Below are 25939 nucleotides of genomic sequence, written 5' to 3' on the forward strand. Positions count from 1 at the left end.
GCCCCTTTAAAAATTTACCCTGGAGAACTCTTTGAGTGCAGCACACAATGGATTATTTTACTCTGTAATGACTCAGATTCATTCACTTGCTAGAAAGCACTTACTGGGTGCCCACTGCGACAGAAATCTGTGCTAGAACTGTAGGGAGTTACTAAAAGAAGATTGGGCCCTGCCTCCTAATAGCTCACAGTCGAAAAGAAGATAAGATTGCAGGAAGATAAGGTAGGAATACAAACAATCATATTTCAGGGTAGTCTGCGATTTGCAGTTAGCATGAGGTGATACGGGCATTGGGTTGTACCATCTCCTTTCCTAAGACAGCCTTTGATGTTTAGGTACCTACTGGGAAGCTAATTTAGCATTAAAGCTTGAAAAGAAGTTTGCCTAGGTCCTTTGCTTTGAGTCAGAGGAAAACATTTTTAATTCCACATTTAAATTCTAAAGAGTTTAGGGCTGGCTTTCCTCTCAAACAAGCCAAGGAACTAAAAAGAGTGCTCCCACAAATGGCTTCAAGGTACTTCTGCCACTAGGGAAATAGAAAACTGTCACACCCAGTCCAGTCCTAGGAGGTATCCACTGGGGAGTTTCCTTCCCAAGGAGGTGTCCACAGGGAACTGTAGATGGTGGGAGACCTGAGTGTAGCAGTACCCTCTCACACTTCACCTGTTCTAGTTCGGCTTTCCAGCATCATGCCCTGCTCCCGGACCCCCAAGCCCACCAGCCCAGAGTTAGACCCGAGAGCTAGGTGGTACCAACCACAGAGCTGCATGTTTGGGACCTAGGAATTAGACCAGGACCAGGCACATAATCCACGCAAGGCCAAAGTTATTTCCTGGAATTGTTACACGGCTATGGAAGAGCAAAGCCCCTTTCTACTGCGCTTGCTGAGGATGAGTCCTACCTTCCGCATAGAGAGAGCCTGTCAACAGAATAAAGCTAAGAGGAAATAAGTAGAGATAAGAGATGGAGCAAAAGGCAGAGTCCTGACAACCTCCTTTCAGCTCCCGGGTCCAGCTGCGCCTAAAGCCAGTCACCTTAGACTTCCCAAGGGCGAGAGACAAAGACAAACATTGCATCCGCGAGTTAGGCTTCTGTTACCGGGACGGAACAAAAAGGTATAGATTAATATTTGCTGTATAAAATGCTACATTATAGCATGGGCTTCAGAACTAAGCCTTAGCAACCCACACAGTCTCTGTGTGACTCTGGGCAGTTTAACAACCTATCTGACTCAATAACTTCGTCTTTAAAATGGAGATGAAGGTTTAAGAAGATTAAACAGAATAATGCACGTAAAGCACTTGGCCCCCAGTGACTGATACATGGTGATTCTAGGACATCTGAGGGCTACAAACAACACAGTCCCCATCATCACCACCAGTGTGACAATTAATTGTATGTGTCAGCTCGGCTAGGTTATGGTGTCCAGTTATTCGGTCAAACACTAGTCTAGGTGCTGCTATGAGGGTATTTACAGATGTGATTGACATGTATAATCAGTTGACTTTAAGTAAAGCAGATTACCCTTAGTAAGGAGGGTGGGTCTCATTATTATCCAATCAAGGGAAAGCCTTAAGAGCAAAAACTGAAGTCTCCTGGAGAAAGAGTTTTGCCTCAAGACTGTAACAGAAGCCCCGCCTGAGTTTCCAGCCTGCTGGCCTGCCCTACAGATTTTGGACTTGCCTGACCTCACAGCTATGTGAGTGGATTCCTTTAAACAAGCATCTCTCTCTCCCTCTCTCTCAGTATATATAAATCAATATTTATTTATTTATTTATTTATTTATAAAATAGATAAAAATCTATTTAACATATATGTATCTCCTGTTGGTTCTGTTTCCCTGGAGAGCCCTGACTGTTACAGTCATCACAACTTGCCTAGCTGTTCCCCACCCCTTTGCGGTACCAGTCAGAACACGATCCATAAGCAAGACGATGCACAGTTAGCTGAAAGCAAGCTGCTAGTGTATTTAATTGACTTCCACAACTGTTCTCCAAGCAGCAAGACATTTCCAGGCTTGTCCTCCTCAAAGACCTAAGTATGGCATCTCACAGTGGAACATAAGAACGTAGAACAAGCTAATATCCGTGGCTTCCACTTTACCCATCTCTGGCATAAATCTAGTGTATGACTGGAAATTTATCCTAGGAAATAACTGTTGTGGAGGCCCAGTTCTCATCTCAGAACTGTGTGGCGCACGGTTTTCTAGGGACCCATTTTTCAAAGCATTAAGTCATTGTGTTTTCACCAATTGATCTGGAGGGGATTTGTTTGTTTTTAAGCAATGCACAGAGAATACTGATTGGCCCTTCCCTAATATGTACTGACATCTGAAATTCTAAGCCAAGGCTCTTGGTACAGGGATTGATTCAGACTGAGGGAGCTGGAAGCAGCGCATTATCTCCAGTGATGCAGAGAAACTCCCTCCATGTACAGCAGGGAGCAGTCCCCACCTGCCACCTCCTTCCTCCGCCCACCCTCTGTGAAGGGCATTTCCATCTTCTCTCTTACTGACTGCCCCTTCACTGTAAGGCCAGGTTCTATGCTAAACACTTTGTATGTTTTTTCTTGATTATTCTTTCCCACAATCCCCTTTTCTACTCAGAAAACACTCACAAAGCAGCATGCTTCTGGAATGGAAGGGATGAAAGTTACATATTTTGGATAAAATCGAAGTAGACGGAAACCCTGCCAAATGCTTCTTAAAAGCTGCAACACCTGCAGACTAAAAATAGCAGCTCACGCAGCCCAAGGAAAGAATCCATTCTTTTCTTTCAAACTCTGGCTTCAGAAATCTATCTCCATGGATCAGTTCATCAGCCATTGATTAGCTTCTCTAATTAGCTTCTCTAATGACTGTAAGAAAATACAAGGCTGCTTTGTAGGTGGCAAATGGAGGGAACTCAATCCGGCATGTGCCTAGACCTCAGGCAGAAATTCTGAGCCCAGAATTTCGAAGCTTGGTAAAAGCACATCCATCTCTTCATTCATTCATTCAACAAATACTTGTTGACCACAGTAGCTACTATATGGCAGCTGTTCTACATGATTAAAAACAAAAAAAGTAGACAAAAGCCCCACCCTAAAGAAATACACCTGCTTTCATCTAAACTTCCAGCTGTGTATCTGCAGAGTATTGTCACTACAGAGAAACCACAGGTTCTTCTGGAAGCCCTTGCTCGCAGCATCTCCCAAGACCAAAGTAACTCCTCTCCCCACCCTGTGAATTCAACAGCCCTTCTCTCCTCTTCTCCTTAGACAAAAATAAGCACACCTTCTATTTATCTTTTTCTGTCTTGATTTCTATTCCTTCTCCTTCCAAGAGCAAGGATTATTAGAAATTTTTTGCCTATACAATAAATATAAATCCTTCTCCCAAAGAAAACATGATAGGACCATAGTTATACTTGCTTTGTGATTTTCATGTGACTCTCAACTCCCAGACTACAAAGGAACTCAGATAGAAAGCTCTTCTACTGCCACTGTTCTTCTGCCTCTTCCTTACACATTTATTCATTATTATAATGACTAATGTTTCAGGCATGGCGCCCAGAGCTATCAATATACTATCTCATTTAATCCTCTTCAATGACCCTATGAGGTAGGTGTTCTTATCATAATTTCACAGATAATGAAACAAAAACTCAGAGTTTAGGTAACTCGCCTGACAAAAAAGTCGAATACACCTACCACCAAACCCGATTCACCTTCTCTTACGTACTAAGTACAATCAAAACCCATGGTTTTAGAAAGGAAAGGTTAAGGGTACATGATAACTCCTCATTTCGCCTCTGCAAGCATCTCCTGGCTGGGCTCCTTGAAACCAATCTTGCTATCCTCAAATGTATTGTTTATACTGCAGGCAGCCAGAGCTTATGAAAGTGTACATTGGTCGTGTTATTCTTCTGCTTAGAGTCTCCAATACTTCTCAGTGCTCTTAAGATAAAGCACACATAACTTAATAAACTTCCAAAGTTCTGCCTGATCTGGAGCCTACCTGCTGCTCCAGCCTCTAACACCTCGCTACCTTTCACACACAGCTTCAGCCTTTGGAACTGATTTCATTTCCCGGAATGCACAGTGGTTCCACTCACAGTTTCATGATTTGTTGTTTCCTCTGCCTAAAACATCATTCCCTATAAACCCTCGCCACACACACACACACACACACACACACACACACACACACACACACACACACTCCTCTCTTTATTCTAGCTAAGTCCTCCTCATTCTCCAGTTGTCAGCTTAACTGTCATACACTCAGATGCCTTCCCCAGTCCCTTATATCAGGTGTCCCATGGTTCTCCCATATACTCTGTGAGATCTTTCACGTACACAGCGCCTGGCACCAGCCTGGCACAAAGCCGGCTCGGAACAGATGCTTATCAAACAAGTGAATAAATGGATGATGTGGTGGGGGGAGCCTATCATCCAGCACTTCAATCTCCTCAATATTTGTCTAATCCAGACAAGCTCGGGATTATCAAAGGTGCCACAGACTGGTATGGTTAATCCATCACAAGAACCCACTCCTCTACCCCCTGTGCAACCACATCCTGGGAAAACCAACCCTTTACACCACAGACTGGAGCAAACCTGCCTCTGCTCTTTCTTGGCAGGTGTGTCCACACTGGAAAAGATGAAATGGCCCTGGCTGGCATTCACATGAGATCCTCAGTTTCAAGGCAGAGAGAGAGAGATGTGTCTATCAGTTAAGGAAGTGCTCAGCTGCAGGTCAAACAAATCCCAACTCAACCGGCCAAAACAGTTAGGATATCTATAACCTCACATGGTGAAAGTCCAGCGATAGAGCAAGCTCCAAGCATGTAGCACGGCAGTCAGTTGCTCAATACTACCTTCAAGGACTCAGGTACTCTCCCTCTTTCCACTCTGCTGTCCTCACCATCAGTGACATCCTAAGGCTGGTTTCCTTCCTGATCATAAGGTAGTTGACAGTAATATCCAATAGCAAGATGGCTGTTTCTGTGGTCAAATCCAGCAGAGAAAGAGGAATCTCTTCCCTCACCATCAAATGTAAGTCTTTCCCTTCTATCTGATTCGGCCAACCCGGGACCTGTGCCCACCCCAAGATCAACAACAATCTGCGGAAAAATGCCAAGAACTCATTGGCATATACAAACCATCTGGGGTAAGATGGATGGACTAATGAGGAAACCAACAGAGACTCTGGAGAACAAAATCTCCAATGCCTAGGACAGAAAAGAAAGAGTATACTCCTTCCCATCTAATGCAATTACTATATTTTTCTATTTGCAATGGCTCCTGAAGATGTCACATGGAAATACTCCCTATTCCTTTTGATTGTGTGGTTGTATTTCTTCTTGCTGACGTTAACTTCTCTTCAAGTTAATCATCTTCTTCTGCAGACATGCTTATGTTGAGTCAGCATTTAATATTTAGAGGCTTACTGCTTACAGCAGCTATAGAAACTGCCTCACTCAACCCTGCACAGAGGCAATACAAATGATATCAAGAATGTAAGCCAAATGACTTCATCACTCTTTTTTATGTAGGCAGATCTTTGGTAATATCACAAAGCAGAAGTTTCCATCACTCCACATTGGAGGAAACATCACACCTTAGTGATGCAACATAGGCTGGAGAGAGGAAAAGAAAGGCTGTCACAGTTACCAACCCTCTAGTACTGTCCTGCTCCCCAAAGGGTCAAATTTGGGTGTTCTGGAACAGGAGTTTAAAAGCCAACTAATTTTTAGAAAAAAATAGGTATGCCAATGTCCATTCTATTCCAGTGCAGATAACTTGTCAAGTTATCCTGAGTCCATCTTTGCAGGGTTTGTATAAATATACTGAGGTATCTAATAATTCCCTGGTTGGAACTCTAAGCCAGCACACAGGATCTTTAACTTTTAAACTCTCTGCATGAGCTATTCGCCTCCAGGACACAAGCACATGGAACCATTGCTGAAATGGCTGAGCTTTATTTAATTTTATTCTGAGGGACCAGCACATAAAGGAGAAAGACTATAGATATGCTTTAGAAATAAACATCACTTGATTTCTCAGAAGGTCTTTGGGTTTTATTGTCATGTATACCATAAGAACATACCATAAGAACTGGACAGGGATGTAGTGACTGTATATTTCAAATGACTTGTCAAAATTCTCACAGCTGTCACATAGATATATTCTCAAACATTTATTGACCAGTATGCCTCTGAAAGTCTTTGGGTGAAGTGGTGGCTGACCCCACTGGTGGAGAGTTCTGGACACACTTCAAAGACAGCAAAGTTGATCTCTGGTGGTCTACCTCACTTGTGTGTTCTTCTCTAGCCCAATATGCTTATAGCTGTCTAGTGGTAAAATTTCCCCCTCTATAAAAATATGCCCAGTGTCCCATGTTCCAAAGCCACCTTCAAGCAATGCTCCATCCTTCCTTGTGACTAATTTCACCTTCTAAGAGGAAAGCAACCTAATTGATTGACTGAAATAACTGAGCAACTAGATTAAAACATACTTGCAAGCAGAGACCTAACTTTGTATGTTTGCATCTCTTAACCACACCTAGGACTGCTTTCCTTGAAGCAGACATACAAAGGATATAAATCTAATCTGTTTAATTTTCCCAAGGTGATGTATTTAAAGAAGAAATTTAACTCTAATTTCTAACTGGTATAAATTGTTTAGGAAAATATTTATGAACAGGAATAAGATATGTTCTCCTTCTCCTCACTTACTTTGAGCTAGGAATTTACCATATGACTCTCTTACCTTTCCTTCCCCAAACCGCCATAAGTACATACCATTAATTCATTACACAAGTATTATCAACATTATAATGCCCAAGGGCTATGCTGGGCACTGGGCAAAAAGCACTATCAAACCAGACATGGGCCCTACTTTCACATATTCTTCTTGGCAATTAGTTTTCTTCTTCCCTATGTTTTCCTGGGCTTTTTACCTGCCAGTGATGATGATGATGATGACGATACTAATACTAATGCTAATAATAATAATAAAATTTTGAGTAGGACTTTCTATATGTCAGATGCTAAGTGTCATATATATGTGTGTGTGTGTGTATATATACATATATACAGAGTCTTTTAGTCCTCACAACAACGTGGAAAAAGATAAGAAATTGAGGTCCCCAAGATCAGAGCACTCAGATGCTAAAGTAGGCAGTCTAGCCCTGTTCTTAACCACTGTTGCTTATAATGAGTTTAAAATGACTTCTATTTTTATTTCTACAACTGATTATCCCACAGGAAATTTCTTGGCAGAGAGAATTTAAAACTTTTGGGAAATAGAATTGATAGAAACATGTGTTGAGTTTTAAAGTATGAGTAGGACTTACGTATCACACCTAGTGTTTCCCCAACTCTGGCACCATTCAAATTATCCTTCTATGCTTTTTCTACATCCCCTACCTTTACATAGATCGATTTTAAAAAAACTGAAACTAAAATTTATTGAGTGCCAACTCTGTCCCAGGCTCTATGACACACATTATTTGAGAAAATAAAATCAGAGAACATCAATTTGCTGAAACTAATCTCTTTTTTGAAGGGGCCTCTAGCAGATCATTTGCCCCATCACTCAGCAAATATTTATTGAGCACTTACTTCATGCTGGGTTCTATGTAAGATGTTGGGTAGAGAACACCCTTGTGGACTTACAACCCACTGGGAGAGTTCAGACAAGAAAATAATGTAGAGTGTGAAATGATAGGAAATAGCCAGCACATGGAATGGGGCATCTAACCCAGACTTTGGGGGTCAAGGGTCAGATATCAAGGTTTTCAGATGCATTGGTGCCTTTGTGTTTTGGTTGAAGAGTTATAATGTCTCAAACACTGAGCTTCTATATCAGTTTATCTTTAGACTGTACTCTGAAGCACTCATAGCACTGCCTAGCAGCACCTGAAAATTGAGGGTCAGGGCTTTATAATGTCATTCACTGCTTTACTTTATTCATTTCTGAAGTTCAAAATATTTCCACAGAGAACATTTAATAGCTCTCCAAAGTGGGAATTTTGACATGGAATGAAGGTGTCTTTGATTCATTCACATATCACATGGTGTCTGGGACTTTTTTGTCTTTGTTCACTTGTTTCCCTAAGAACGGACAGGAATCAACATTTTAAGCCTTATGGAGCTAATTACTTTAATGGATAAAATAGCAGAAAATATTAGAAATCCAAGGCTAGCTCTCTGCAGGGCTCCTCCACCCCAACCCAAGTATTCCATTTCCTTCTGCCTTTCACTTTGAAATGCCTTTGCTTCTTGTATGTGTCTTAACCTCCCCCAACACCAAGAGTTTGGGGTAAATAATAGCAGACTGCAGAAGTTTCTTTTTTAGAAAAAGTGTGCACTACAGACTCTGGCTCCTTTACCTCCTACTCCAGGAACCACTAAAAAGGAAGAGAATCATCAGGTTCCTAAATCCAATGAACTGCTTTCTAGCTGTGACAAGGGAAAACAAGGAGAGGACATTTTTGTTGCTGTATCTCAATTCACCAACCTACAGCCCGACCAACTGCAGTCGTGGTCCTGCAGGCCATCCACACACATTCCCACCCGCATATTTTTCATTTCTTCAACAAACTAATATCCAAAAGGAGCAGTCTGATATCCATTGCTATAAATGCTTTGGACCGTGCTTTCCTTCCATCATCTTCCTAGGCATACTCTCAGGTTGCAATGAACTTTGGGGCTAAGGAGGTAGTAATTATGGTCTCGTCACATTGGATGCAGATGAGTCCACTTATCAGCATTAGAGTTGCATATGATCAATTTTCTAAAACCAATGCAAACAAGCACCTTATTGCTTACACTTCTTTAGGCTTACACTGGGGAAGGTCAATCCAAAATGCAGGGACCCTACTAGCAGCAGGAAATAAATAGGAAGCATTAAGAAAAAGAACTAAAAAAAAAATAAAGAAGTATTTTGCCTGAAAAGCACTAAAATCACGCAAACTGTTAGAACAGGTAAAAAAAAGATACATTTTAAAAATATTTTTATTGCATATATACAATATGTACAATATTTATACTATATATTTTATATTGTATACATATAACAAAATTTACCATTTTAACCATTTTTATGTGTAGAGTTCTGTGGCATTAAGTACATTCACAATGTTGTGCAATCATTACATCCATATATTTCCAGAAATTTTTCATCATCCAAAAAGAAGCTCTATATAAAAAGGATACATTTTTAAGCCAAGTCACTGGACTCGTTACCACTTGGAACTGAAGGGTTGTAATGAAACCATATATGGCTCAAGGAAAGGGAGGGGGTGGGGGTAAGGCGAAATCTTTATGTGGTGGCTTGTTTTACAGTTGTATTCACACATTCAGATATAGCTAGCTCACAGGTAATTTCACACTGAATATTTTTGTTTTCTTAAGTGATACCAATTCAATGTGGTTCCTAAGTAAAACTTAAACACACTAAAAATAAAGCATTCTCCTTGAACCAACTCTGAGCCAAAAAAAGCATGGTAAGGAAAGTTGAGGGCTATCTTCAAAGAAGGAAAACAAACTATTCCAAATGGAAAAACTATTCTCTATCAATGTGCGTGTGTGTGTGAGTGTGTGTGTGTGTGTGTCAGAGAGAAACAGAGCAAGGTAGAAAGAGACAGATGGATAAACAGACAAAGATTCATTACAAATAATACCTAATATACACTATTTGAGAAATGATGTATATAATAGATATTATATTTAAATATTTATATAGTCCCAAAAAGATACAGAAATGAAAAGTAGGAGATAAAGAAAAGGTCAAGGTACCATGGACTGATGTCTTCATTGGTCTGTCTTATCTGGGAACTCATATTTCCAGAGACAGTAACAATCCTAGGGGTGTGCTGGTTACCCAATCTCTCCATCAGTAGAAGTAAACACACAACCTTTGTAAACACTGTGTTCTCCTATGCAAATTCAGCTTCAGGACAAGTTCCCTGACCCTGCTTCCAACCACATGGGTGCTCCTAACCCCTTCCAGCTAGCAATTCTGGAGCAATCACTTAATGGAATAACCAGAATGTGAAATTCATTCCAGCACTCACTGGGTGATGGTAGTTTTTGTTTGGTTGGTTTTTGTGATGTTTCAGACTTACCCCGTAACTAGCTAAAAACTGACCTGTGCTATTTTCAAGGACAGCTCACCTCCTTTTGGACTGGATTGAAGGCCACTCATCAAGCGTTAGTTTTGTGAAGCTGTAAAAGTCCTTCCTAGCTCTCTGACTCCACACACCCTACCGAACAGCTCTCCCCCTCTCATCCCCCGTCCTCCCCACGTACACCTCTCCCACCTCCCAGCCTCCCTGCTTTCAAGCAGTCACCCCACCCTGGCACTTTCCGCAGCCCCTCACCGCCCAGCAGCATTGGGAGCGGTGTGTAGGGCTATCCGTGGAGCTATCTGTGTAGGAGGCAAGGGCTCCTCTGTGAGGGCGCAGTGTTTCTCCTGCCTGCGGCACGATCCAGATAAGGACAGAGGCTCCAGCCATCCCCGCGTCACAAAGAGCTCCTCTGATGCCCCTGGCATCTGGGCTTCCCCTCATTAGCACATAAAAGCTGCTCTGTGCCTTCCCTCTGAGCCGCTCTGTCTGTCCCACTGCCGGGCTCTATGGAGCCTTTTAGGCCCAAGCTCATTTTGAAACCTCCCCAGTTCAAGAGGCGCTAACCCTTTCCCGAAACCTGTCAAACTCTCCTTTACAAACGGCAGGTACCGCCGAAGCAACCATCACTCTGAGAGGCGCAATCAGACTGCAGGGCAGACGACTTCTGCCAAATTAGTATTCCCAAGAAGAGGCGTTCTTAAAACAAAGCCAAAAATGTTTAAATATGTCTAGCTTTCAAAAAACGCAATACATTGAAGTAAAACAGACTTGTGCCTTGTTCCTAGGTGGGTGGGTTCCACTTCAGACTCTGACCCGCAAGGCTCAGGAGGAAAACCACCGAGCAGAGCAGCGCCTGCATCCAAGTCTTCGGCGCGCTGAGGGCGCTCGTTAGCGCTTATCCCGGGCCTGCGACAAGCCACGAGAACCCGGGCTCTCATTTCAATTTTGTGACCAGGATAACAAATGCAGAGTGCTTGGCAGCTTTCCAAGCCCTCTCCCAGATGTTATGTCATTTAAAAATCCCCAAAATGCAATGGGAAATGAAGGGCTAGGATTATTTTAACCAGTTTACAAATGAGAACATTGAGGTCCCGGAAAAACGGAAGTCAGTTCCCTGAGACAGAACATCTCACATTTCACATTCTGAAAGGGACATCATCATTCCAGGGGCCCAGACACAAAATCTCCAAGGGACGTTTAATTCCCTCTCTCTCTCTCTCTCACACCCCACTCCCAAGTATAATCAGGACCAAAATCCTCCTGAGCTCCCCTAAATACGCCCCGCACTAATATCCTGACTTCTTCACAGCTGAATCCACTGATGGTTCTTGCATGCCTTGTCCCCAGGGCCCAGATCTGTTTCTGAGTTAACCCTTTCCAAGACAGACTCTAAACAGCAGTAGCTTCTTTCTGCCCATCACACGTCTCACCTCCTCCTCATCACAAATGTCAAAAAAGCGCATAGCTCTGCCCTTAAATCCTACGATACTTCTCTTGTATGTCTCCTTTCTGACGCTTCAAAATGACTATTTCCACTTCTCTCTTACAAATGTCCTACACCCCTCCCCCACTACCTAGCACCTTCATTCTTAATTGATAGGATGACCTCAGAGTTCACAGAAAAAGAAAAGCCACCAGACAGGAATCACCTTTTATTCTCACCACCAAATCTACCAAATTACCTTCATTTACACCCATGCTTTCTCCCCCAACTCCTGGACCCTGGAGAGTGTCCTGGCTCCTCTCCAAGGTCAACCCCTCCCCCTGCACCTGGGATCCTACCATCTCAGCCTTTGCAAGGCCTTCCTCCTTCCTTTATCCCATTCCTTCCTGCATACGCAATTTTCCCCTCTCCACTGTATCTTTCCCATCAGCATACAGACCTTGTGTATTATGTCCTCTATTAACAGACTCTCCCTTTACTCTGCTCCTGGTTAGAGGAAAGCTTTTCAAAAGTTATGTTTTGAAGGCCCCAGCTCACAGTCCCTCTCCAAACCGTTCCATCCGGGCTTCCACCGGCGCCCACCGCCTGAGCCTGTGCCTGTCTGCTGCCAAGACCCGGATCATTGCTTCACCCTTCCCTTAGTTGATTACTCTCAGCACGTGTACTGTTTATTCCCTCCCTCTCAAAACACTTCTCTAGGCTTCTGAACACCGTACTCTGCAGTTTTCCCTCCTGCTTCAGACCTCTCCTCCTCCAACTCCTTTGCTGGGTCCTCCTCCTCTGTTTGACTCAGAAGTTGATGTGCTCCCCAGAGTGACCCTGGGACCCCTTTTCTCCTCTATCGACACATTGTCCCCAGATGATCTTATCCAGGACCACACCAATGACACCCAAATCCAAATCCCCAGCCCCTGATTTCTCCCTAAATCCCATACTCCGGCTATCATGTGACATTTCCACTGAACGTCTCTAACTTAACTTGCCAGAAGTAAACTCTTGACTTTTTATCCACCAACATGTTCCTCCCCCTGTCTTTCCCATCTTGGACAAGGGCACCATCACTCACCCAGTTTCTCATGCCCCCACACTGGAGTTTTTCTTTATTCATTTCCCTCAGCAGCCTCACCAAACCACTCATCCAATCCCATGGACTCCATCTCCCAAGATGAATCACCCCAAAACGCAATCATTTCTCTCCACCGCATTGCCACCCTCCAGTCCAAGCCTGCAACGTCTCTTCCCTCCTGGAGCCACTTACCTCTCCCGCAGTCTATTCTCCAACAGCAGCCAGGGTGGGCTTTCCAAAACATTAACCACATTACTCCTCTGCTTAAAACCTTTCAGTTGCTCCCCATCCCACTGAGAATAAAACACTAGTGCTTCTCCCGGCCTATGGGGCCCTAAAAGGCCTCACGCGTGCCTCCCCCCACCCCGCCCCAGCCCGTGATCTCCCCCCTCCCACGTTCCCCTCCTTCCTGCACTGCCTTACTTTCAGTCACTCTGCTGCTTGTTTCATCTCAGCAGCCCCACCTGGAATGCACTGCCTCCTGACCCTCAAGTTGCAGGTTCCTTTTAGTCATTCCAATCTTAGCTTCAATGTTACCAGACAAGGAGAGGCCTCTTCTGACCACTCAAGTTAAAGTACCACCCGTTACCTCTCTGTCACATCGCCCCACTTTAATTCTCTGGAGAGTGTTTAGCACAGTGAGATATCTGTCTTATGTGTGCATTTATTGCCTGCCCCCAACTAGAACACAGTCTCCAGGAGAGTGGAGGCCTTTTATTTCTTGTTCCTTGCAGTTTCCCCAATATCTACATGGTGCCTCTTACCTATCTCAGTAATTACGGTGTTGAATGGCTGAAGAGTTCCTACTCTGTGCTCCTCAGAGCTTGAAGCAGAGCCATGCCAGTGGTCCTGCTGTTCATGCTGAGCCCCCTGTAACCCTGACCCTCCTTTCTTCACTCAGACCTAGAATCTGCTCTCTTTAAGATCCTTGAAAAACAGCACTCTCCACTTATACCGCATTCCACAGAACTGCGATGCTGCGTTGTACCCCTTCTCATCGCTAAAGAGCTTCCCCGCCTAACAGTCCAGGGGATCCCTTTAAGGTGGGCTGCGCTGTACCCCTTCTCATCGCTAAAGAGCTTCTCCGCCTAACAGTCCAGGGGATCCCTTTAAGGTGGGAGCCCCAACCTAGCCTGTTGGGTTGAGTCCTTGATACTTAATGTAGCTATTGTCAGGCCTCACCTGCTGCCTCCACATTGCCAGGTGGGATGTACAGATTTCCAGGGCCATGACTAGCACCATCCTAATGCTGCCACTATGAGGACCCCCTACCTACCCCATGATTAGATGCACTTCCAGAATCCAGACTCACTGTTGCTGTTGCTCCCTCTTGGATATGGGACTGGGACCAGTGCTTCTCAAACTATCTGTTATTAAATGTTGGTTCTTTTTTTCCCAACTCACTGAAGACAATTCTTTTGTAAAATACAATTCAAAAAATCAACTACTAGAAAAATAAAATGGCAAAAAAACAAAAATTAAAATACATGACCCAATATTTTAATATTAGGAAAAAAAACATAAGAGTACTCTGTCAAGTTGCTATAGCTATTTCTAATGCTTACTCTGGATTTCTATTCTTCTCGCAGTCTGGTTATACAATCTGTGAATCAGCACAGGTCCACAGACCACTGAGTAGCTGGCTAAGGTCCTCCAGCTCTCTGTCTAGTTCAGGTAACACCCTAGGTCTCTTCTGACCTAGTGAGCAGATCCCTTCCTTGTAGCAAGTTTATAACCTTTCAGCAAACAAGTATTAACCACCCACTGTGTTGCAGACACTATTGAGTACCTTCTCAAAAATAATCTAATCTTCCTCTCTCTGACCCTGGTCCACACTCTGTTCAAATTACAGCACTTCCCTCTCCATCCTGGCCGCCTCCATCCCATTTAGACTCCTGTCTCCACTCCCCTATATGGCTACAGTAGCCACCTAACTGACCCCTAAACCCTAGTCCATCCTCTGTCCATCTGTCCTACAGACTTTGTCCAAAATATAATGTTCGGGAAGATCTCTGATCAAGTCCTTTCTCTACTCAATAACCTGCAAAAATAATAACCCACAGTCTAACTCCTATTGGAGTGTCTAAGGCTTTCCATTATCTGACTCCATCCTGAAATTCTAGCCTTACTTCACTCTACTGCCTTTTTACCTACACATGATATTGTCAAACTGGTCATTTAATCCTCCTCCAGTCTCTTACTCTATACTTGGTTCATCCTTTCTGTCATCCCCCTTCTTGCACGTGTTCCTATCCTACCCATCTGCTATGGATCAAATGTTTATGTCCCCCCAAAATTCATGTGTTAAAGCCCAGCTCCCCGGTGTAATAGTATTTGGAGGTGGAACCTTTGGAGGTATTAGATTTAGATGAGGTCATGAGGGTGAAGTCCCCATTATGAAATTAGTATCCTTATAAGATGGAAAAGGAGATCTCTCTCTCTCTCTCTCTCTTTCACTCTCACTCTCTCCCTCCACCATGTGTGGATACAAGACAGCTGTCTGCAAGTCAAGAAGGCCCTCCCCAGACACACAATCTGCCAGCACTCTGGTCTCAGACTTCCCAGCCTGCAGAACTGTAAGAAATAAATGTCTGTTGTTTAAGCTGCCCAGTCTATGATATTTTGTTATAGCAGCCCAACCTAAGGCACCATCTTTCAATGCCAAGGACAAATGCCATCCCTAAACCCTCCTGCCCTGTCTCCAGCCTAGTCTCTCCTTCCTCTGTAGTCTTATAAAAGCACTTAGCTGTGTTACCATAAAAATTGGTTTCCATATCTATAAAAAGATTATTATGAGAATAACATATGATGTGAAATGTATGCTTTATAATGTAAAATTTAAGAATTTGAGCTACTGCCTAAATGCTCATTTTAATTCAAACACTCATAGGTTGTATCAAATCACATAGTAAAGCAATCAAGTCCTTCCAAATCACCCTCAATCTCTCTTACCTGCAATGCACAAACATGCCCCCAAGCTCCCTCAAAGTTGTGTATGCACTGTCAGAATGTTGATATTTTCAGGAAACTCTATTTTCTTGGGTTATATGGCAATGACCTTGATAGGCTCGCCCTGAAATGGCAGGATGAGATCCAAATCTGTTCTCCTTTTTCTTCTAACACTCTGAAAGTAGATGAACATTAATGGCTATTCCTCCTTTGTTTAAAGTCCTAAGTGAAACAAATTGTATTGTATTCCTCAAGAAAGATCTGCCTCTTGACTCTGTAAACTTCAAGTAATTTTATTATGGGTTCAGTCTTCCTCTTGAGTAGTTTTCTTACAGGTGAAACAGCTAAATTATGGGGCTTTTTTTTGCATCTCTGTTAGATCAGCTTGAAAATCTAATCATTTTGATGTATGCTATCTTTATTTCTACTTTACTTAAATTGTCCCCTTGATAGATTATATTGAAAGGGTAATAACAGAAACTCGGCCAATGGCACTCAAGGGTCCACGTCAGCCCATGACTGTCTGGTTCACCACTATGATCCAGCAGTGCCCAACATAGAGTAAACACCTAATAAATACTCATTGAATAAATGACTGTCTGATTGAATGAATGAGTGGACAAGGAAAAGAGAAACCAGTGAAGTATTTGTCTTACACAATGGATCAGTACCTTGTTCTATCTCCAAGCCAGGAACGATTAGGAATTGTAGCCCTGTCACTCTAAATCTGGATATAATTAGCATGTTTTGGTTTTTAGCCTCCTTTATTTTTTTTTTTTTTACATCTTTATTGGAGTATGATTGCTTTACAATGGTGTGTTAGTTTCTGCTGTATAACAAAGTGAATCAGCTATATGTATACATATATCCTCATATCCCCTCCCTCTTGCATTTCCCTCCCACCCTCCCTATCCCACCCCTCTAGGTGGTCACAAAGCACCGAGCTGATCTCCCTGTGCTATGCGACTGCTTCCCACTAGCTATCTATTTTACATTTGGTAGTGTATATATGTCAATGCTACTCTCTCACTTCGTCCCAGCTTACCCTCCCGTCCCCCGCCCCCGTGTCCTCAAGTCCATTCTCCACGTCTGCGTCTTTATTCTTGTCCTGCCCCTAGGTTCATCAGAACCATTATTTTTTTTAGATTCCATATATATGTGGAATATATATATATGTGTTAGCATATGGTATTTGTTTTTCTCTTTCTGACTTATTTCACTAGGTATGACAGTCTCTAGGTCCATCCACCCCACTACAAATAACTCAATTTCATTTCTTTCTATGTTTAGCCTCCTTTAACTGTGTATTCAGTTGTACTAGTTTTCCCTAATTAATTTGTTAAAAGGGCAGGAATTGATGGTTCATAATATCAGAACTTGTAAAATGGTATGTAAGGTATTTTTTAACATCACAGTCACATACATAAATTTTCTTCACAGTTTAAAATTTAAATCTAGCAGAAAACAATATTTTTAGAAGTTTAATAATAGTATACTTAAACAAATTACATTCATGTTGCCACCGATTGAGGCATGTCATTTTTCTAAGAAAATATTTTCTAAGACATATTTATTTTTATTGTTTTCCTTGCCATTTCCTGGGAAACTTCTTCTCAACTCTTGTACATTCAACTAGTGTCTGTATAAGACAGAATAAGTGCAATATGGATCGCATACAGGACAACTTATTTATATGATTCTAGCATCTAGATATTTAGAAGCATACAATTAAGCATTATGCATAAAAATTCAGATTACAGATTATAATAATTCACTCTCAATAGCAGTACATATGCCAAGCTACCCAGTTAGATTTTGAGGTTCTTCAAGCCAAGAATAATGTTTTGCCATGTATGTGTCCTCCAGAAGAGGACTCAGCACACAGAAAGTGATTAGGAACAAATGAATATAGAAACAATCAACAGAGTGAAAAAACAACCACTGAAATGGAAGAAAATATTTGCAAATCATATATCTGTAAGGGGTTAATATCCAGAATTTATAAAGAAGTCCTACAACTCGACAACAACAACAAAACCAAACAATCCAATTTTAAAATGAGCAAAGGATTTGAATAGACATTTCTTCAAAGAAGATATACAAATGGCCGACAAGTATATGAAAAGATGCACAAAATCAGTGATTATTAGGGAAATGCAAATCAAAACCACAATGAGATATCCCTTCACACCCATTAGGATGGCCGCTATCAAAAACAAACAAACACAGTGTTAGCAGGATGTAGAGATACTGGAACCCTTGTGCACTGTTGGTGAAAACGCAAAATGGTACCACTGCTATGAAAAATGGTATGGAGGTCCCTCAAAAAATTAAAAATAGAACATATGATTCAGCAATCCCACTTCTGGTTATACAGCCTAAAAAAACTGAAAGCAGGATCTTGAGGAGACATTTGCACATTCGTTTTCATTGTAGCTTTATTCACATTAGCCAAGAGATGGAAGTAACCCAAATGTCCATCAACAAGTGAATGGATAAAGAAAATGTGGTATTACACACACACACACACACACACACACACACACACACACACACACAGTGGAATATTATTTAGCCTTAGGAAGTTCTGCCACTTGTGACAATGTGAATGAACCTTGAGGACATTATGCTAAATAAAATAAGCCAAGCCAGTTACAAAAAGACAAACACTGCATGATTCCATTTATATGTGGTATCTACAATAATAAAACTCTTAGAAACAGAAGGTAGAATGGTGGTTGCCAGGGTCAGTGGGGAAGGGAAAAGAGGAGTTGTTGTTCAATGGACACAGAGTTTCAGTTTTGCAAGATTAAAAAATTCTAGAGGTCTGCAGCATAACGATGCGCATACAGTTAGCACTACTATACTGTAAACTTAAAATGATTAACATGGTAAATTTTATGTTATGTGGTTTCAGACCTTACATATATACACTAATATGTATAAAATGGATAACTAATAAGAACCTGCTGTATAAAAAAATAAATAAAATAAAATTCAAAAATCTGAAGTAAAAAAAAAAGAATAAATGAATGTATACATGTAGATGTTCATGTCACAGGCAAGAAATATGCCAAATAGTAGGGGTATTTTTCCATGTGTCTATTGGCTTTTGACTTCCTAAGTATACTTTTCTAGAAACATAATCAAGAATTAATGTGTTTGAACAAGGTTCAGTGAATGCTCACTGGCCTGAACTCAAATGAATGAGAAAGCTAAACTAAAACCTGGTGGTGGTACTTTCACATGCTGCATTCTACTTTTATGAGAAATGGCAATTAAATAATAAATCAGCTCTTGCATTAAGTAACTTTAGAACTATATGGGCGGCCAACTCAATTTGCCATATTGTCTACATCTATAGCAGTGTACAGTAAAAACAGATATCTTTTATTATGGTCCTGAGGCACTGAAGGATCTTGAGAGAGTAAAAGGTCAAAGAAAAATTACATGAAGATAGGTCCATTTTCTTACACGTTACTTCCTTGGAAATGCACCATTTTATCCAAGGTAAACCAAATATTCCTTTAATATGAACATTCAGTTTTCCAAGCTCCATGCAAAAAAATATACTGGATGATCTTCCAGTTTTATAATTTTGTCCTTTAGTTAAAAATAAATGTGTCCTTCAGACATCTTTTGTTTACTACTAATCTTAGAAATGTCTGTTTTTAATCACACCATGCTGTTCCATTTGGAATATTTTGTATCAATTATCCTCATTACTGGTTGGTCTTCCCCTTTCATTCTGACATCTTTTAGAAGGAGTAGCTTGAGGATGAGCCTCACTATCAATTTTTTAACAAAAGTCGTCCCATTTGATAAAAAAGGATCACCTAAATGATAATAGATGTCTTCATCAACTGTACCTAATAGTACAAGCATAACTCTGTTCCTGGCAGCCATTCTGTTGGTTCACCATGTTCTCTCCACCTTGCTTAATAACTCAGAAAAGCTATATATACATACTGTCTCATCACATATGGTAACTTCCCACGTGGATATCGATTTTATGTAGGCTTGCTACCAACTCTATGTATCCTCCTTAATGCTTTTTAGTTTTCAATTCAAAAAAGTTTCATAAATTTGAAAATTAATGAAATAAATCAAAATGTAAGTTAGAAATCAGTTAGTTTCAAATCAAATGAATGGATGACCCAGAGTCACACTCGTGGTTCCATTCCAAAGATTAAACATACCCACCACAAGACAGAAAAAGGCAGAAATGCCTTTATAACTTGAAACAACCCAATGCATCTCTTATTGGGAAGAAAGTGGGTCAAAACTTGAAATTCATGGTCATTTTTATTAAGATCTGAAACTGATATTCAAGTGGGAAAAGATAAATAAAACCGCACACATGCAAAACATGAAACAAGCTATCACTCGTTTTTCACAAACATTTCATAATGAAATCATTTTAGAGGAGAACATTTCCAGATACTACATAGATTAGTATCTACTCCTATATGTTTCTAAGAAATCTACGAGTATCAGCAGTTTCTGTGAGAGGGTCATCAACTGTTGCCCTTGAAGTATTTTCTTTTTTGTCATATCTTGCTTGCCTGTGGCAGGGTAATAAATACTATCTCACACTCAAGATAGAAGTGAAGAGGAGTTTGCCATATTTTTTTCCTTCTTTGAACCAAGACATTATTCTAAATCTTTGGGAATAAGTAACAATTATCCCAGCATCTAAATCATCTTGTATTTCTTGCATCACACTGTCAAAACAATTTTGAACAGGACAGGGGAGAAGAATGTGACACATCCCATTAACTGGTAAAAAAAATTATCTAGCACCTCCTCTTTCACCAAAATCATGTATACTATTATATTCCAGTCTAATTGTTTTCCAGGGAGTAGTCAATCAGTGAGATGCCCCATTTGTCATACAAAAAATGCAACCATCCAACTCAATAAGCCTTTAAAGAAAGGGGAAAGGATATGGAGATATACTGAGGAAATAAAATGATGCAGGACAATGTAAGGCAGTTCGCCTGAAGGTAACACTGCATTTTCATTCTAAGCTTCTTGAAAGACAGTACCTTTAATTATTAATCAGTACTTCTCCCTTTACCTATCCCTCGGTAGGCAGGATACAGACAGCATATGTGTTGGCATTTCTTCCTCTGGGTTGGCAGGTAGCTATTGTCACAGGCTGTGACCAGTGGCAGGCAGTTCACCAAGCTTGCGTTGCTCACAGTCTGACACTCCTCGTCCCAGCGCACCATCAGTCTCTCAGCACCGCCCCTCTGGCCCAGTGGGATGTTCAGAGTAACTAACAGTGGTGCAATGCCCCACTCAGTCACTGAAGAGACTCTGCTGGCCAGCTCACAGCACTAGAACGCTGCCAACAGTATATGTGCATGCCAAAGGTTAGAGGGATATTTTTCATATTGGCTCCAAACTTCCAGATTTCCAACCTCACTTTCTGCTAGCAGCTAAGTTGCTGCATGCCAGAGGTAGATGAAAGGAAACGATTGTCCAGAAGACAATTAGTGGATAGGGCAACGTAGGTGAAGGAAATAGAAGTATTAAGGAAAGAGGAAGAGGAAAAGAAGAAAAAGAAGCAAAAAGGGATCTTTAGCTTTTAGAAAATGAACAAAGATGCTTATGATATGGCACCCAATGGGCCAGCCTTAAAGCCATTACTGCCTAGTCCAACATACCTGGAGGGTTCAGACCAGAGGGGAGCCACACCTAAGTGCTGGCACAGGAACTCGAAAATTCCACTCCCGCCCCCCACCTCTTGCTTTTACACAGAGCCCAACCATTCAACAGCCACAACTAGTGCTGTCTCCTGTTGACATAGTCAGGGAGCAAAAGCCAAGCCCATCAGCATGCTAACGAAATTACTCCACCAGGATTTTTACACTTATTCTGATTTTTTTCAGTCTCCTTACCAAAGGCGCTCCTTCTCCAAAGAAATATTTTCTTCTTATCCTTTAAGGATAAGGAAAGATCATTTACTTAATACAAAATATTACACTGAAAATTCTGAAGAACTTTGAAAGACAACCAAATGTTTCAGTTGGAATCTAAAGGCTATAACCCTAGGGTTCCATTCACGGATGTATCTGCCATGAAATGTCACGGACCCAATCTTTCAGTCTAAGTTCCTCCTCTATAAAACTCGTGTCACAGATCACCGAAGGCTAGTAAAATACAACATTCTCCCCATGATGTACCATGACTTCAATTAACTTGTGTACGATATTCCCATTGTCCTCTCTTAGACAACAGAATTTGGTTGAATAATGAATTCGTGTAAAGCTTTCTACTTTCCTAAGTCTTTTCTTCAGTATTACCTCATCTATTTCTCAAAACCATGATAAGAGAGGTAAGACAAGTATAAAACACATTTTACAAATGAAGAAACCAAGAGCCATGGAGATGAACAGCTCTGCCCCAAGCCACGTGGCAAGTCAGCGGCAGAGGAATGATGACAAACCAAGCCCCTCAGCTCCTACCTAAGTGCTCTTGTTATTCTGGACTCTAAGACCCACGAAACATCAAGAAATAACCTGCACAGCGTCAATAATAACTTACGATCAAGCAAAGATAAATGAACAATGGCACCAGTTTTTTCTCAGTTTGATGAGGGAAATTAATAATTTAACATATTCTGCATAAAAATTTAAACAGCCAACGCCAAGTCATTTCCAATTCAAAAAAATCACAGGTATTCAGAAAGGACAGGAAGCCCACATAATATGTACCGAGCCAGCATCTTCTTCATTTATTCTGCTCATTATCTCTTTTAGATGTAATATGTAATACTTTGGAAGGTGTTATTCTAAGCTACAAATCAAAGGAAAGTAAAGGCTTGAGTTTCTATTACCAACTCCTGTCTCACTTCAGAGTGAATTTCTTCTCGTTTGATAATAAATGGAAACACATGGAAGTACTCACAAGTAAGCTAATATACGTTAAGTCTTCACAAGTGAAGACTCCTGAATGGTTTGGGATTTCATATGACTAAATTAAACCATACTCCGAAAATAAGGAGCTTTTCAAGCTTCTATTTCTGTACGTATTCTGTGCTCCCACTAGAGCTTTCAGCCCCAAAGAGCTCGAGGTGAATCCCTTGGGGGAATCTCGGCTACCCCAAAAGAGTGCCACACAGAAACCTGTACGAACAGAGCAACCTTAAGAGTTACCCCCAACAGATGCATCGAAAGGCACACACGCACCCAAATAAAAACACACACAACCAGTTCTCTATTTGATTTTTAAGTGTCAGCTCTTCAACCATTTCAAGTTACTTTAGTAGAAAAAGTCCCTTTCGCATCACGGCCGACTCAGGGGCGCCGTGGGGCGGGGGGGCATCTCACATCAACCCGGGTTCTCATCCTAAACGCCTCGTCCTTGATCCATCCACTGCGCAGATTCCAGCGCTGGAGGCGCCAGGCACCAGCGTTCACCTCCTCTGGCTTCGACACAGCCAGGAGCCGCCTCCTCATACCCTTCGCGCAACATTTCTGCACTTTGCCTGGGTCTGACCCAGGCCTCTAGCCTCCCCATCCCCGCTCCCAGCCAGGAAGAGTCGGAGCCGCAACTGGAGCGCCGGGCGGGAGAAGTGGGTCCCCGCGCAGCCCGCCGGGGCAGTCGCCACTACCCCATCTCCCGGAGAGGGGCTGGGATACCTCCGGGCGGAGCGCGAGGCCGGCGACTTCCACGCCATCCCCGCAGCCCTGCGCCTTCCCGCCTCCTCCCCGGCCACCCCCAGGTCCGCTCTGGCCCCCGAGCGCAAAGCTGGGGCCCGAGTGGGAGAGGGAAGCGAGGCGACACGCGTGTGCGAGGGTGTGAGCGCGGACACACGGCAGCCAGGCTGGCAGAACCCCGCCTCTCCCCGAACTCCCGCCTCGGACCAGCCGGCGCCCGGGCGCTCCGGGGCTCCCGGCTCCGGGACAAAGCTGCCGCGGCCTCTCCGCCAGCGCGGGGCGCGTCGTCGCCCGCTCTCCTCAATCTCCCCGGACGCTACTCCGTCCGTCCCAAAGGGCCCCCGGGCCGCCCAGGGGACGGAGGGGTCCCCAGGCCGGGCGCCCGCAGACGCAGCCCCGCGCCCCCGCCGCCGCTCACCTGTTCAGCACTTTGCGGATCCTCTGGCGCACGCCGGTCCGGGAGGAGGCGGACAGGCTTCCGCCGCCGCCGCTGCCCTCGGCCGGCAGGTTCTCGATGGTGGTCACCACATGGTTCGGCGGGGCCGGCGGCGGCGTTTGCAGCTGCTGCTGCTGCTGCGGCTCGGGGGGAATCATCGCGGCGGAGGCGGCGGCGCGGCGGCGATCAGAACGCTGCTGGGCGCATCGTGCGCCGGCTCCGGGCCCGGAAACGCGCGGAGGACTCTGCCGGGCGGCCGCGGCCCGGGGAGGCGGTGCTGCCTGCCAAGCGGCGAGGCGGGGAGGCACCCGCGGCTACGGCCGCCGCCGCCGCCGCCCAGCCCGCCACTCACACCTCTCCAGTCCCAGTGCGCTCACCCTCGCCGCTCCGCCGCCGTCGCCGCCGCCGCCTCCTGCCCCGGCTCTTCCTGAGCCGCGTCCCCAAGTCCCGGCACGCCCCGCGAAGTGGCTGTGAAGGGTGTCGCGCGGGGGCGCCGAGCGGCCGGTCGGCTTAGGAGACCCCAAAGGAGAGAGGGGATGGGGCTCCGGGCCTCGCCTTCTCCCCCGGTGCCCAGGTCTTCTTGGGGCGAGGGGCGGCAGTGGCGCTGGCGCCGCCTCAGCCGGTCCTCCGCTCGCTCGGAAAGCTGCCGTCTGTGTCTCACGGAGTGAGAGACCGAGAGTGAACCCAGAGATCCTGGCGGGGGCGCAGCGCCGGCGGCGAAGGGGGGCCGGGCGGGGGACGCGCGCTCTGTTCTCGCCAGAGGGCGCTCCCGAGGTGCCTCGATTCCGCGACCCTCCCGTCCCCGGTCCACCAGAGGCCCACGGTCTGGGTTGCTGTGATTGTTTTCTTTTGGGGTTGTTGTTTGTTTGTCTGTTTGTGGGTCCCCCCCCCCGCTCGTGAGGTTGAAAATAGATCCTCCCTCTTTAGTTAGAGGGAACTCCCCTCTCCTGCCGAGATGCCGCGGAAGCTAGCATCACTTTCCCGGGACAGCGACAGGATGCTGAGAAGGGTGCCCGCCCTGGATTACAAAGCCAAACTCGAGTATCCTAATATTACACCTACAGTCACTATAATGGGCCTGGAAGAAACTGGAGGAGAAACAACTTCTCACAAAGAATTCATTCTGGGGACTGGAAAAAGCGTATCAGACCAACTCAACGTCTCAGTTTCATAACACTGTGAAGGGAATGTAGGCAGATTTGAGTTCCAATCGTGCCTCTAAAACTTATTAGCAGAGACTCCCTAAGCAATTTACTTGAATTCTGAGACACAGTCTCCTTTGTGCAGCGGGGCTACTCCTGTCTCTCTCCCCGCGGTGCTGTAAGAGTTAAATGAGGGAAACCACCCAGCAGGGGGCCCTGACAGCTTCTTCAGTGGCGCTACTACCACAGATCTCCACTCTCAAAAGGGAAAACCCCTGTGTATCTGGCTCAGAAATCTTAGACCTGAACACCATATTGCCACCAAAGGAAACTGGTTCTCTGTCCCAGGCATCTCTCAGACCTATTGATCTAGGTCCCAGTTAATAGTTGACTCCTAAGAGAGAGATTTTTCACATTTTTCTTTATCTAGACTGCCTGGATAGAGATCCTATAGCGAAAAATGATACACATTTAACATTTTTTTTCCATTTCAGTGCAGTATGTGGAATTATTTGCCCTGAATATGTTTAATAGGTAAGTATATCTACAGAAGAGCATGCTGATACCACCACTGAATGCAAATGCACTGGAAACCAGCAAATAAAAAATACTGGTGATAGGATGTGCCACAAAGAAGGGGATTGAGGAGAAAGCAACACTGAAGAAAGGGATGGGCTGTCTGATTAACAGAGGGGAAAAGGGAGATGGGAGGATAAAAAGAAGATGAGATTCATTTTTTGGTTAAGAAGTAAGTTACCATTCCTTTAACAAGATTGGGAGCACTTTTTTTTTTTTTTAATCATTGAACATTTGAGGAAACAGCTATCCAAAAAAAACTCTCCAATATGTTTCAATTTATGTAAAACCCAGTTACCACCTGAAATATCCCTGAAGTCTTTTTCTACCAAAATTAGAACATTTTCCCTTTTATAATTAACACACTGTCCCATTCTTTTTTTTCTTGCCATTTTTTTAACATCTTTATTGGAGTATAATTGCTTTATAATGATGTGTTAGTTTCTGCTTTACAACAAAGTGAATCAGTTATACATATACATATGTTCCCATATCTCTTCCCTCTTGCGTCTCCCTCCCTCCCACCCTCCCTATCCCACCC

General features: G+C 43.4%; 1 protein-coding gene across 1 annotated transcript in view; it reads right to left on the reverse strand.

Annotated features, from left to right (window-relative positions):
* The window catches only part of SLC35F1 (solute carrier family 35 member F1), a 444149-nt gene extending 420260 nt beyond the window's left edge, over positions 1-23889 (reverse strand). Inside the window, exon 1 of the mRNA XM_024122526.2 lies at positions 23663-23889. Coding sequence (XP_023978294.1) covers positions 23663-23838 — 176 coding nt within the window. The 5' untranslated portion in view covers positions 23839-23889. The remainder of the gene's footprint in view (positions 1-23662) is intronic.
* Positions 23890-25939: the final 2050 nt, after the last annotated feature.

The sequence above is a fragment of the Physeter macrocephalus genome, chromosome 10 (genome assembly GCF_002837175.3).
Source record: "Physeter macrocephalus isolate SW-GA chromosome 10, ASM283717v5, whole genome shotgun sequence".
Taxonomy (NCBI): domain Eukaryota; kingdom Metazoa; phylum Chordata; class Mammalia; order Artiodactyla; family Physeteridae; genus Physeter; species Physeter macrocephalus.